Consider the following 15,324-nt stretch of genomic DNA (forward strand, 5'->3'; position numbering starts at 1 on the left):
ATGGGACATCTGTGTTCTACCCAATATGCCTGCAAGCCTTTCATAGATACCAAAAATATATGAGTGGCTTCTCCCTTTCCTGTAGTTTTAAGAAAGTCCTTAAAACTTTCTTTGGTCTATAAAAAAAAGTCTATAAAACTTTGCAGAATGTAAATCACAGAATATAATAATGTTTTTTAAAATAATAATTCCATAAAGAAAATTTGATAACATGTATACAGTATACAGTCAAACCTCGATCTCAAACGGCTCCATTTTGGAAGATCTGTGCAAATCTGAAGAATTTGCTCCTGGAGGTAATCACCCCGAGCTTTTATTCTGTTATCTTTAGCGTTAGGCCAGTGGCTTCGGTGATTTTTTTTGGGTTCCGGCGGTGGCTTTTGTAATATTGCTTCAGAAATGTTAGTTGTATTAACCTTTGTGACATTCTCTGCTAAGGCAGTTCTTGGGCCAGACTTATTGAATGGTTTGTACTCTCATGGTCTATTCGCAACTCCTTGAGCTGTACTGACCAGTCCAGCACAGTAGATGGCAGGGGAATAACCTCATCTAAAATGCCTCACTCTGGGCTCTCTTGCTCAGGTCTTTTTGAGGAAAGTAGTTGGTAATTTTGCTTTGCCTCCTTCGATGCTCCTTAGAGCTAGGCCATGGCGCGACCCTCCGGTGATTCTAGGGGAAAGCTTCCAGTTTATTTGCATCAACAAGTTCCCCCTACAGGTTGTTAACCCTGCGGAGCGGGCAGGAGTAAAGTATAGTCTGTTCGGATCCAATGCCTAAGCCAGGGGTCAGCAAACATTTTCAGCAGGGGGCCTGTCCACTGTCCCTCAGACCTTATAGGGGGCCGGACTATATTTTTGGGGGGAAATGAACAAATTCCTATGCCCCACAAATAACCCAGAGATGCATTAGGACACATTCTACTCATGTAAAAACACGCTGATTCCCGGACCGTCCACAGGCTGGATTTAGACAGCTATTAGGCCGGATCCAGTCCCTGGGCCTTAGTTTGCCTACCCATGGCCTAAGCCAATACCACTCACATTCTGTAACCAATAAAGCTGGGGCCTTTTTTAGCCCATTAATCTAAAATACTTGTCCCATGTGTCTTATTACATCACAAAGCTGGGAGCAGGGCCTCGACTCACAACCAACATTTCAGGACAGTGAACAACTGACATCCACACCATGTACAAATTTATTCTGCAATAGAAAAATGAAAGGGCATATGTTGTTCTTAGAACATCACCAGCTTTAAAACTGAATCCCTAGCATATGTTTCTGGGCAAACTTGAAAGTGTTAGTTTCATCCTTGAAATATATTGTATCACAAGGACCACTTGCTTACATAAAGACTCACCAGGTAATTGAAGTCATAGGGCAAGTCTCTTTATTCTGTTGTCCTGCTGGCAGTGACTAAAGGCTGGACATGCTTCCAGTTAATTTGCACTAGTGGTTTGGTTTTGGAATGCCCACTCCAGGGCAGTTTACCAGGTGCATCCTTCCTATGAGATTTAGGTGCCATGTCAAAACCATTTTTATTTGGGAGGTGTGCGTCCCATCCTTTTAAGGAACCATAACTTGCACTGTTTCATTTCTGCTAATGCTTTGCTTGTTTTCTAAGCCACTCCCAAAATGTTCCGTTGAAAGGCAGGATAGAAATATATCTGCTAAACTAAACAATGTTGCAGGACGTGTCTGGGTACACATAGTGGCTGGCAAATCTAACATCCTCTAGGACTGATGCCATCCTTTGCCCAAGACCCTGAACTTTGTCACTGATAGAACTTCTGCCTGCATTGATAAAAAAATGATTTTTCTGGGAAGAATGGACTTTTACTGACTACAACCGATGTTTGTCCTCTGTTTCGTCGTATTTCAAAATGTAGTGACCCTTGACAAGCGTGGGAGGTTGTAGCAGCATGCAGGACTTTCTTGAATGTGTCTGTGTAACTTACTCAATTTCTGATTATGTAAGCCCCAGCATTACCTAACTCTCCCTTCCGGAGTAATGTTGCTGAGTTCAGTAACACGACATGTCAATAACATGGCAGCATCACCCCTTTGTGGCCCTGTGCTCTTTTTTCACCTCTTGCATTTGAAAGCAGTGGATTATATACAGTTAGCGTCCCTCTACTGATGGAAGCCTGTTTGAGCCTTCTGAGAGTGGAATCCCCTCCAATACACAGTCTCTCCTGCAGCCCCCACCCCACTCCCTAGTCTGTGCTGGAGGGTCAGGAGATCCCTCAAAATAGCTTGGGAGGTGGTGTTGGGTTACAAGGAGGCAAGGGAAATCATAAAAAAGCCACAGGAAGGTCAAGTGCTCAACAAACAGTATTGTTAGGATAATTGTTCAACTGAATTGCTTTGCAGCATACAACATTCTGAATTGTATGTGCCACTATGAGTTAATCAAATACTCTTCTGTTGTTGTTGTTGTTGTTGTTTAGTCGTTTAGTCGTGTCCGACTCTTCGTGACCCCATGGACCATAGCACGCCAGGCACTCCTGTCTTGCACTGCCTCCCGCAGTTTGGTCAAACTCATGTTGGTAGCTTCGAGAACACTGTCCAACCATCTCGTCCTCTGTCATCCCCTTCTCCTAGTGCCCTCAATCTTTCCCAACATCAGGGTCTTTTCCAAGGATTCTTCTCTTCTCATGAGGTGGCCAAAGTATTGGAGCCTCAGCTTCACGATCTGTCCTTCCAGTGAGCACTCAGGGCTGATTTCCTTCAGAATGGATAGGTTTGATCTTCTTGCAGTCCATGGGACTCTCAAGAGTCTCCTCCAGCACCATAATTCAAAAGCATCAATTCTTCGGCGATCAGCCTTCTTTATGGTCCAGCTCTCACTTCCATACATCACTACTGGGAAAACCAAATACTCTTCTATTGTTATAGAACTGAGGGATTAATTGTGCCTGGGGGTCTCAACCACCTACAAAATTGGGGGCTATACAAGAGGAACCAGTCTCCTTGTAATATGATAGCCCTGGCTGGCCCAGCTAAGTACAGTGGTACCTTGCAAGACGAATGCTCTGCAAGACGAATTTTTCGCAAGACAAATGCGTCTTGCGATCTGATGGTGACTCGCAAGACGAATTCGTTTTGCAAAAAATTCGTCTTGCGAGTCGCGGTTTCCCATAGGAATGCATTGAAATTTAATTAATGTGTTCCTATGGGCAAAAAAGAAATTTCAATGCATTCCTATGGGAAACCACGATTCGCAAGACCAATTTTCCGCAAAACGAATTGACTCGCGGAATGAATTAAATTCGTCTTGCGAGGCACCACTGTATCCCCATTTGCATTACCATGTTCCATGGGGACAACTGAGGGGTTATGTCCTTCACAGCTGACCATTCGGTCCTCTCCCAGCTGGCTGCTTTAGATGGCAGGATAGCTTGCCAACACACCCCAAAATTGAACTGCCCAACCATGAGCAGGCAAGGAGCTGGAGTCTAGATGATGGACCAGAGTCACGAAGTCTTCATTCCGGTCCACTGCCTGGGAATAAAAGCTCACTGTGCTCTTGTCACTCGGCGCAGTCAGATAAGGCATTGGGTGGGATACTAACCCATTAAAGGGTTTGGAGTGAATTGGTGCATCATCCCAACCTAAAGCGATCTCAGGATACCCTTTTAGAGGGGTCTAAGTGGAAGTCTCTGTCCAAAAGCCAAGTCTGGGTCAGATAGCTTCCACTTAGAATTGAGGTATTTTCATGCTGGGCACCAATGGGCAAAAACACAAATTCCTCCAGTTATTTGTGTGAGGAAGTTGTTTTTCTGCAAGGGAAAAGAGGTACTTAGCCAAAATCAGAACCATCATGCTTTATTGGTTTTACAGCTCAGAATTATAACCACATTTGGAACTGAGACACTGTTCTGGAACATAAAATAGAAGAGAGCCATGTACGTTTGTAACAAAATTGGTCATTATAATACAAGCCTGCGCTCAGTAACTACTGCTCTACTTGAATCATCCACTACGTTGCTAAGGAAGGTCAAAAAACAAACAAGCCCCACAACGTATAAAAAGAAGTGCCTTTTTTCAATACAAGTTCTCTTGTTAATTAGGAATTAAAGGAATTAACAGCACAAGTAATAAGACTGGTGCATGTGAAAGCAAAATAAGGGGTTAGGTACTCCATGTATATTCGTTGCAGATCTTGAAATTGGCAGTCAGCCAAAGACACTCTTCGGAGGCTCTTCTTTGGGTTTATCAAATACTGTTTCCCCCCCTGTGCGGTCTCGGCTGAATACGGATGGTGCGGCAGAGCCAGCTTGCTCTGGAAAAAGAACAGGAGACAATTAATACCGCAGCAATAATGCTTCGCAGTCAACAGCAGCTGTGAAAAGGTCCCCTGAAATATACATAATGTGCACTTGAAAAGGGTCTGTCTGTCACACATTTCAGTGTGTACAGAAGTGCTGGATACTTGGGCCTCATAGGCAGATGCACTTTTTAAAAAATGCAATACAGTACATTTATCTAAAGAAGGCACCTATCCTCTCCATCTTGAAAAGCTTCCTCTGAGAAGATAAGGCTGGAATATTTACCATTTAGGGTTTAATGTAGATGACCAGTTGTGGTTTTTTTGGGTTGTGTGCGCCCTGGGAGCAGTTATGCATAGTGTTATGGCAAAAGTAGCCTAATCCTGCAAACAGCATTATGATCACTGTATAAAACCTATCAGGGAGGGGAGAATCTTGCTGTTGTGGCCGTATCTGCTAGGAAAGATAGCCCATGTGTGGGGTAGGGGATGTTTCTTTTAATGGGGAAAGAGAAGGCCTATAGTCAGTTGGTCAAGAAAACCGTGTACCACACACAACACAAACCTAGGTTACGAGTAGCAAGTATCAATTATACAACAAGCGTAACCGGCTGCTATAATCAATCACTAATTTATAAACATATAACGCAGAATAACTTAAAATAACACAACCATAAACGCCATATCACTTTTGCCAGGCAGAAACTAATGCAGCAGGAAACCAAGTTTATCTTTCTATTCAATACCTTACATCCAAATGGTTCAAATACTGACATTGATTATAATTGTTATCTGTAATTTCTCTGTATGGGATGATAATTGTTTCGATTCTATTGAGCATGTAACCTTTTGCCATACACTGTAAGCATAATCTGGAAAGTCCCTTTAAAAGTTATCCGTGTTAGCTTTGATTGATCACACCTGTTAATGTCTGCAGCCAGACCTTTATATGGACTAGAGCCTTATCTGGTAATTGGAGCGTTACTTACCTGGAGTTTTCCAGCCAGTACTTTATTGTGGAAAGGTATGTACATACATTGATACGAACATTACTCACGTTTTTGGTGGTAAAAAGACTGACTTTTTATTTCCTTATAACATGCAGCAATTCGCTCACTGAAGAAGCCAACTTTGGTGAAACAAGGCACATACCCTGGGTAGCCTTGTCTTTTGCTTTTGGATACTTTTTGCTTTTGGATACTTTTTGCTTGTGGATACTCCCTTGCCACCTTCATATATACGTCTCGTCTTCACCTGGATGTTCCACTGCCACCTATACTTGTCACCGCGCTTGGACAATCCATTCTGTGGAATAACCGCTAACTGCCATCGTCAGACACAGTATATTCCAAACTATATATTCCTGGTAGCGGTGAACAAAAATCTCAAATACTACACATCCATTTGGAAGTACTTTTGAACCAATTTATATGCCATATGGATACCCAATATGAACTACAGCATATGACTGAATACATTGAACTGATGTTGGTTTGAATCACGAGTGATATGACGTTTATGGTTGTGTTATTTAAGTTATTCTGCGTTATATGTTTTTAACCTTGCCTAATGTTTCTATGTTTTGACCTTGCCAAACACAAGCTCGTACTGTTCTCAAAAGATGTTGAAGCATCTTTTGCTGGTGCTATTTATGTACATGTGTATTTGTATATACAGAGAGCCTAATTATTTTTTAAAGGGAGCCAGTGTGGTGTAGTGGTTAAGAGCGGTAGACTCCTAATCTGGGGAACTGGGTTCATGTCTCTGCTCCTCCACATGCAGCTGCTGGGTGACCTTGGGCTAGTCACACTTCTCTGAAGTCTCTCAGCCCCACCCACCTCACAGGGTGTCTGTTGTGGGGGAGGAGGGGAAAGGAGATTTTTAGCCGCTTTGAGACTCCTTTGGGCAGTGATAAAGCGGGATATCAAATGAAAATCTTACAAAGAGAGCTTTCAGTATTAGTGGGGGAAGAAATTGAAAATAAAATAAGATGGAGTAAGCAAAAAACATTTGAATGGGGAGGGAAGACAGGGAAATTATTGGCATGGAAATTAAGGAAAATGCAAAAGGGAAGATTGATTACGGGGATAATAGATAAAGGTGAAAAACTGACAAGAATCGAACATATTCAGAAACGCCTTATACAGTATTATAAAAAATTATATGAGAAGGGGAACATTAATGAAAAGAAGCTAGAGGATTATTTTTCAAAGAAAAAAGAGAAAATAATTATGAAAGAAGAAATAGATTTATTAAACAAGCCAGTGTCTCTGCAAGAAATCTATGATGCCATTAAGAAAGCAAAAGTGGGTAAGTCCCCGGGGACGGATGGCCTGCCCAGCCAGCATTATAAAATATTCAAGGAAGAGCTCGGAGGGGTACATCAGAATTTAGTTAATAGAATTATGGAAGGAGGGCCAATACCAAGATCTTGGCAAGAGGCCTTTATTACTTTGATCCCGAAGGATGAGGAAGAATTTAAACAAGTCGGAAATTTTAGACCCATCTCGCTCCTCAATGTAGATTATAAATTATTTGCTGAGATCCTTGCGAGTAGATTAAAAGGAATTTTGAACAGGATTATAGAACAAAATCAACAAGGATTCTTGCCAGGTAGGAAAATGGCCAGGAATGTGAGGATTCTCTTGGATTTGGTAGAATATTTGGATTGGTTGCCGGGCAACGGGGCAGCCTTTGTTTTCCTTGACATAGAAAAAGCCTTTGATTCTTTATCGTGGGAATTTATGAAGAAATCGTTAGCTAAAATGGGAATTAAGGGGAATTTTTTGGAGGTAATCAATTCGATCTATGATAGCCAATTCGCAAAATTAATTTTAAATGGGGAGGTAATGGAGGAGTTCGAGATAAAAAAGGGAACGAGGCAGGGGTGTCCCCTATCCCCCTTATTATTTATATTGTCTATTGAGTTTTTATTGGAGGATATTAAAGAAAACAGGGAAATTAGAGGAATTAAAGTTAAAAAGATAATATATAAAATTTATGCCTTCGCCGACGATATGATAGTGATGACAGAGGATCCAAAAGAATCAATCATGATTTTAAAAAAGGTTTTAAAAAGATTTGAAGAAGTATCGGGATTGAGAATTAATGGGAAGAAAACTAAAATATTAGTCAAAAATATAAGAAAGGAAGGAATTGAAAATTTAGGGATATCAGTGGATTGGGAAATAGTCAAAAAAGTTAAATATTTGGGAATTGAGATTAGCGCAAATAATATAGAGCTTTTTGAAAATAATTATGGGAAAGTCTGGAGGGATATTAAAAAGGAGATGGAAAGATGGAAAGACTTAAATTTATCACTATCAAGTAGAATAGCTACGATCAAAATGGTAATATTGCCTAGGATTTTATTCCTATTCCAAATGTTGCCTATAGTGGGAAAAAAGGAGGTATTTAACAACTGGAGAAGGGATCTGAGCGATTTCATTTGGCTAGGGAAAAAGGCAAGGATTCAGTATAGATTGCTCACCGACGTTAAAGAAAGGGGAGGATGGGGGGTCCCGGACTTGAGGATCTACTATGCATCCGCATGTTTTTGCTGGCTTAGGGATTGGTTGGTACTAGAGGACGAAGAAGTTCTAGAAGTAGAAGGTTTTAGGAATGTTACGGGGTGGCACACATATCTTTTGCAGGACGACACAAAGAAATTTAAACAATTCCCAGATCATGTAATTAAAAAATCAATCCTCAAAGTTTGGCGAGAATTCAAGGATTTATTAGAACCTAAAATACCCTGGTGGATCTCCCCCTTGGAGATGACATCAATGGGAGGCAGAAGCAAAAACGGGAGATGGTTAACGTATAAAGACCTAATAGAAAAAGATGGAGAACAATTAGTGTTAAAGCCCTATGATCAAATCAAATCAAGCTGTACGAGCTGGCTACAATATATGCAATTACAAAGTCTATTTAAAGAACATCAAAAAATTGGCTTCGGGAAAGAGGAATCTAAATTACAGGAGTTGTTATTGGGGAATATAGTTAAACCATTATCGAAGATCTACAAATTCCTTTTGGAATGGGAATTGAAGGATGAAGCAATCAAATGTGTTATGGTTAAATGGGCCCAGGACCTAGGAAGGCCAATTTATATGGCCCAATGGGATAAATTATGGAAAGTTACAATGAAGTTCACGGCTTGTGCTAGAATAAAAGAAAATATGTTTAAAATGGTTTACAGGTGGCACCTAACACCAGATAGGTTGTCTAAAATATATAAGAATGAAGAAATAAATTGTTGGAAATGTCAAAAAAAAGGGGGGAAATTATATGCATTGCTGGTGGGGGTGTGCCAAGATCAAGGAATTTTGGGGGAAAGTTTATGAAGAGTTGAAAAAAATGTTAAAGATCACTTTCAAAAAGAGCCCAGAATATTTTTTATTGAGTCTGGTACCTGAAAACCTCCCAAAGGATAGGATAGATATTTTTCTTTATTCCTGCGCAGCGGCAAGATTACTGATTGGGCAGAAATGGAAAAGAGAAGAGATACCCACAATTCAAGAGTGGCAATTAAAATTAATTGAGTTTATGAACCTTGATAGAATGACAGCGGCAATTAGGAATAAATCGAAGCAAAGGTCCAAAAAGAAATGGGAATATGTAGAGGAATATTTTAAGAAAAAAGATATTAAAACAGAGTTGGCGATCTGTTTTGACTAGCTGACCACAAGGATTTTGAGTGGGAAATTTGATAAGGAGGGAATCTAAATTTAATGTTTTGTTTCAGGGGAGAGTAACGCAAGTAATAGAGAAAATTTAAATGAAAGTGATGTGTTAAAGTTTTGGAAGTTGTTTTTTATTGACTATGGTGCAAATGAAATGTATATTTCTTTTTTTGTATAGATTTTAATATTAATAAAGATTTTTTGCTAATAAAAAAAAAACAACGGGATATCAAATCCAAACTCTTCTTCTTCTAAATTAGTGATTGAAGTTATTCTGTGTTATATGTTTATAAATTAGTGATTGATTATAGCAGACAGTTACGCTTGTTGTATAATTTAATCTATACTCAGTTGGCACATGTTCTGGAGAAAAAGAAGAGAAAGAAAAATGTTTTTGTAACCGCAAGACGTTGTTGCATGCAAAGGGGCACCCGTTCATGGTTTATGTTTCGTTTCTAATGGGATACAGCCTAGCTTTCCACGTCGCGGCACGTGAGTCTGTCAGTTGCAGTGTGTAGGTGTGTCTTGCGAACGCTCCCCATGCTCCTCCCGGGGCTGGAAAGGGGTTAGCTTAACCTCCGGTTTGCTAGTAAAACTGAGTTACTGTGTTGTAAAATGATGCATGTCTAAAAGGTGAAAACATTAAACATGAAAACATTTGTATTGCAGCAACTGGCCTTGTAAGCAGAACTTTGATTCACATGCAGTTGGAAACATGTGCCCCTAGTATCTACTTAGCGTTGGATGTTGAGTAATCTGCTGTTTAAAGGCACCCATTCTCCCAGCTCTCAGCTCAAGGTTACATTATATTGCAGAAAGGATAGCGGTAGAAACTTACCACATTGCTTCATGACTTGGTAGGTTTTGGATTTGATTTCCTGGTTCCCAGAAAGCTTCCCTCTAGCCCCTTTGAGATCTTCTTCCTTTACTGGAGGGCGCTTCTTTTTCACAGGAGCTGGCTAAAAAGGAACACATTTGTATAAAAAGATGGAACAGCATAACCGCAACAAAGGTAACTTGCTGTCTTATAAATTTTTAAGCTGCTCCATCCTATCACCTGGCCACATACCTTCAGGTAACCACATGAAATGCTTAAGATTTTTTTAAAAAAAATAAAAAAAAACCTCTGCTGCATTAAATGTGCATTCTGTAGTTGACCGCCTTTGTAATGTTTCATTTAGAAATCTTTAAAATAACATTTTAGTTTCCTGTTAGTTGTGTTTGTTTTGGATATATACCGTATAGATTATTCAGTAATGTTTTATTCTGGATTTGTTTTATTTGATGTTTTAATGTAGGTTGTAAATAAACCACTGAGATTCCCTCCCCCTTAAAAATATAAAGTGGTATAGAAATGAAATGAATACTAACACGAATAATAATAATAATAATAGATTTAAGCTCATTGGGCAAGGAACTTTATGTTAATTTAGGGGACTATGTAAATTGATGGTGCTGTATAATGAGGAGAAGGTGATAATGCACAGGGGTAGCTGTTGCCCATGTCCTGTCCTTAAAGATGTGTGTACAGATTGGACACTGTGTTCTACACACTGGGAAGCACCTAATATAAAAATAAATGCATTGATGCATTTTAACTTGTTCCAGTTCAGTTTTCTAGTGTAATTACTTTGGAAAACAGAAGAAAGATGCCACCACTTTGTGTGCACATTTTTTGGGAAGTAAATCTATTTTTGGTTTCGTTTAACTTGGTGGTCCTGAACATCTCCACTTTAAGATGTTCTCGAATGCACAATTATTTCTCTTTGCCCATAATATGTGTTAGGTACTCTTTTTGCTAAATCAACAATAAGGCTGGCATGTTCCTCTTGGTACAGAGTAGACATAAATTGGTATGGGCACAAAATACCTCAAATTAAATGGCTTGCACAATAAAGACCTTTAAATAAAGGTAAAGGGACCCTGACCATTAAGCACAGTCGCAGACGACTCTGGGGTTGTGGTGCTCATCTTGCTTTACTGGCCGAGGGAGCCGGTGTTTTTCCACAGACAGCTTCCGGGTCATGTGGCCAGCATGACTAAGCCGCTTCTGGCGAACCAGAGCAGCGCACGGAAACGGCGTTTACATTTCCGTCGGAGCAGTACCTATTTATCTACGTGCACCTTGATGTGCTTTTGAACTGCCAGGTTGGCAGGAGCTGGGACCGAGCAATGGGAGCTCGCCCTGTCACGGGGATTCGAACCGCCAACCTTCTGATTGGCAAGCCCTAGGCTCTGTGGTTTAGACCACAGCTCCACCCGTGTCCCTAAAGACCTTAAAATACAGCAAAGCAAAAGATTTGTAGCAATGGAGATGTCTACATATTTAAAGAATGCATGGGAATAGCTTGCTTCTAGTTTACTGTGGGAACAAAAATAAAAAAAAATAAAAAATCAGACCTCTGGGGAAGCAAACAACAGTGCCAGGCAAAGAACAAATTAAAGGCTGACTATTAAAAGCTTGCTTTTCAAAAACTGTCCAGCAGCAATGGGCAGACAGTGATGGTATTCAAATATATTGTGTTCCCCAGAGCCAGGAGGACCTATTGAAGGCATGAACACTTGGGGAGGAATATGTTGTCCCGCTATTAGGATAGTTCCATCTGGCAAGCAGAAATGCTTAGGCTAAGAGAATGATTTCCCCTTTCCTCTCCCACATGCTGTTCTAGGGGATCTCCTGACGCACATGCAAGCCAATTTGTGGGGGCACATAGGGGGAGGAGAAGAGGAAGCCTTGTTGCACTAGCAAGACTCAGTTCATGGCTTCTGCTAGTGCATCTGTTTAGTTGAATCTGGCCCAGAATAGGGAACAGCGTATTTCACACTATGCCTGTAGCTCAACGGTAGAGCATTTGCTTTGCATGCAGAAGGTCCCAGGTTCAAGTCCCAGCATCTGCAGGTGGGGCTGGGAATTTTCACTGCCAGAAACCCTGAACAGCCACTGCTGGTCAGTGTAGAAAGTGTACTGAGTTCGATGAACCAATGCTGTGACTCAGGTCTAGTCTGCCCTTTAAAGTTGCCAAATGGTGTCTATTTTCAAAGCACTCTGTGTGACAATTATCATGTGACTGACCATTACTGTAGCGCAGGCATCCCCAAATTGCAGCCGTCCGGATGTTTTGGCCTACAACTCCCATGATCCCTAGCTAACAGGACCAGTGGTCAGGGATGATGGGAATTGTAGTCCAAAACATCTGGAGGGCCGAAGTTTGGGGATGCCTGCTGTAGAATCTTGTGGCACCTTAAAGATGAACAAATAATTGTATAAGCTTCTGTGGACTAGGGGTGCTTTCAGGTGGTCAGTTTACTGAGTATTCATCCTGATCTTTTTGCAGAAAGGTTAGGCAATGTTAGCTGTTTAATGAGCATTTATTCTGAAGTGGTTGTGGGGAGGTTAGACAATACTGTATCAAAACAAGTAATAAAATAATAATAATAATAATAATAATAATAATAATAATAATAATAATAATACCGGTAATAATAATATATTTATACCCCGCCCATCTGGCTGAGTCTCCCCAGCCACTCTGGGCAGCTCCCAATTGAATATTAAAACAATACAGCATTAAATATTAAAAGCTCCCCTAAACAGGGCTGCCTTCAGATGTCTTTTAAAATTAGGATAACTGCTTGACATCTGATGGAAGGGCATTCCACAGGGTGGGTGCTGCTACCGAGAAGGCCCTCTGTCTGGTGTTTTCTCACAGTTCTCCGGGCATTTTCCAGCCACCTTTCTTATTACAAAAGGGAAGTGAGATTGCGGCACAAGACCTACCAAGAATTGTGGAAAGTGAATTTGCCAGTATGTGGTTGTACCCCCAAAATAGTGACAGCCTGGAATTGCCCTAGAGTCCACTTCACCAGGCACAGGAAGTGTGATCCTCAGTTGCTAGTTAACAAATGCATGCATCCAGTAGCATGTAATCGATGGCCTAGGGGGATTGGCTAGTCTCCTAAATGTTCCTGGTAAATCAGAATATTAAAGTCTGGCTCCTCCTTTCCAAAGCCCAGGAAGCTTCTGCCCAGATCAGGGAGGGAATTGCGATGCCCACATGCCAGGACATTCCCCCCCCCATTGCCCTTAGAAGCTGGTGCCTCTGGCCTTAACTGTCCCCCTACAAAAAAAATTCACTGCACGCCACTGCATGCATCATAATAAAAAGGGTGTCTTTTAAAGGTGCCATGAGACTCTTTGCTGTTTTCGCTACCACAGATTTATAAAAGGTAAAGGTAAAAGTAAATGACCCCTGGCATTGCGGCACTCATCTCGCTTTCAGGCCGAGGGAGCCGGCGTTTGTCCACAGACAGCTTTCCAGGTCATGTGGCCAGCATGACTAAAGCACTTCTGGCACAAGAGAACACTGTGATGGGAACCAGAGCCCACAGAAACACCTTTTACCTTCCCGGCACAGCGGTACCTATTTACTTGCACTGGCGTGCTTTTGAACTGCTAGGTTGGCAGGAGCTGGGACAGAGTAACGGGAGCTCACCCCGTCGCGGGGATTCGAACTGCCGACCTTCTGATCGGCAAGCCCAAGAGGCTCAGTGGTTTTAGACCACAGCGCCACCCGCGTCCCCACAGATTTATAATGCCTACAACTGAAGTACTTTTCTGCAGATCTGCCGACATCTGGTTGTTTGTCATGCTGGCACAGCCATTCCACAGAAGCAACTCACCATGTTATAAACAGCCAAATGAGTTAAAAGCAGCCCCCATGAGGTCAGGGAACTTGCAGACCTAGCCCTACCTCCTCTCCCCCCATGATAGAAAAGCAAGCAACAAGCACTACAGACCAGAGAGATCAGCAGTTCTGCTGGCATCAAGACCATAATACGATTCCTGCCAGTGAACACATTATTTCCAATGTTATTGACGTGACAGATTTAGTCATGGGCAAAGCTTTCAGCCTGCAACCATTCCTGTGCTTGCTGTACAAACAATCTATCCTACCATTTATCTGAAACTGTGGCAGGGAAGTGAGTGCTTGTTTAGAACATCTCTAGTATTCCTTCAGTGAATATTTACTTTGAACAGACACTAAGCAGAACAAAATTCCTAGGCACAGCCTCCTAAAGCAGCTTCTGAATAGTTGCTGCCTGTGTGCCAAATCTGCTCCAAAATTCCCTTTTGTCCTAGCCCTGACATAATTGATTCCATTAGGAAAGCATGGTTTGCTTCCATATGATGAAAACTCCCTATCTTGCCGTATTTTGAAGAGCAAAAAAGAGGACGCTGTGACAGCCATTCAAAGCAAATAAGTGCAATTTGTCTCAATTTTTACCCTTGAAAAAGAGGATGCGTCCTGGAAAAAGAGAACACATGGCAATCCAACATACAAGCTCTGCACTCTGAGCCCTTGTTAGCATAATGTTTCCCTGCAAAAAAACGCCCACCTCATCTTGAAAGGTGGATAGGAAGAAAACTTCAGCTTTACAGATTGTCCAACCAATTGTTAACTCAAATATTGTAAAACATTTGCCTCAACAGCAAATTTTAGTCTGTTGTCAGAAGTTAGCAGAACGTTACATCATTTAAGATCATTGCTCAAGCAAAGCTGAACACGCACATAACCCTAAGATTAAAAAATTCTATAAACAATATTAGCATGTATTAAAGCACTAGACCTATATCCTTAAATGTATTCATTGATACTGGAAGGGGGAAAGCAGGATAGCAGGAGAAAGCTAAAAACACATTTTTTCTTAGTCCCCCAAACTTGCTAGAATAGTTAATTGCTGAACCCAAGATCCCAAAGCTGTGCAGCACCAACTTTGCCGATTCAGTTCACAGCTATAGCACTGACAGAGCTGGAGATAAGCACAATGCCAACCGGTATTAATGCTAGAAAAACAAAGGAAAAAAATAAAAGCTATACCTGTGACATCACTGCAGCACTTGCACTAAGAGTACCAGTAGTCTCCTTGCTTAAAATCCAAAGGCTGAAGAAGTAGTCTGCTACCTCAAACTTTTATAGACTCTTGTGTGAGGTCAGTCTACCGGGTCATCTTCCCAATCCAGTTCCTGGAGTGTTTGAGGTTGACACAGCCTTGATGTTGAGAGGTTTATTCTTAGCGGTGACTGAGGTTCACAGCATTTACTGAGCTGCGTGGCTGCATTGAGAAGAAGAACCACACAAGTGACAAGAAAAGACAGCTGGGCCAGCAGAACTATGTGGAAGTCTTGTCCTTTCTGCTTGAACAAGTACTTGTTCCAAGGGAACCCTCCGAGCCTCTATTTATAGCCTTAAAGGGCAGGGCTTTGTGTTGCAAATGCTCAATTTAGGCTGCAGCATTAGGCATATATAAATCTCATGGAAAGCCAGTAGGGCAGAACTAGTTGTAATGAAGGTAAAAAGGAGTCTTTCCCCC

General features: G+C 41.3%; 1 protein-coding gene across 1 annotated transcript; it reads right to left on the bottom strand.

Annotated features, from left to right (window-relative positions):
* Nucleotides 1-3,809: 3,809 nt before the first annotated feature.
* On the bottom strand, nucleotides 3,810-14,897 carry MUSTN1 (musculoskeletal, embryonic nuclear protein 1). Its single transcript, XM_035106165.3, has 3 exons — nucleotides 14,832-14,897; nucleotides 9,791-9,911; nucleotides 3,810-4,282 (listed from the first exon to the last, which is right to left on the bottom strand). The coding sequence occupies exons 1-3, from the start codon at nucleotides 14,838-14,840 to the stop codon at nucleotides 4,176-4,178; spliced, it is 237 nt and encodes a 78-aa protein (XP_034962056.1). The 5' UTR covers nucleotides 14,841-14,897; the 3' UTR covers nucleotides 3,810-4,175.
* Nucleotides 14,898-15,324: the final 427 nt, after the last annotated feature.

Source organism: Zootoca vivipara, chromosome 2 (genome assembly GCF_965207765.1).
Source record: "Zootoca vivipara chromosome 2, rZooViv2.hap1.1, whole genome shotgun sequence".
NCBI lineage: Eukaryota > Metazoa > Chordata > Lepidosauria > Squamata > Lacertidae > Zootoca > Zootoca vivipara.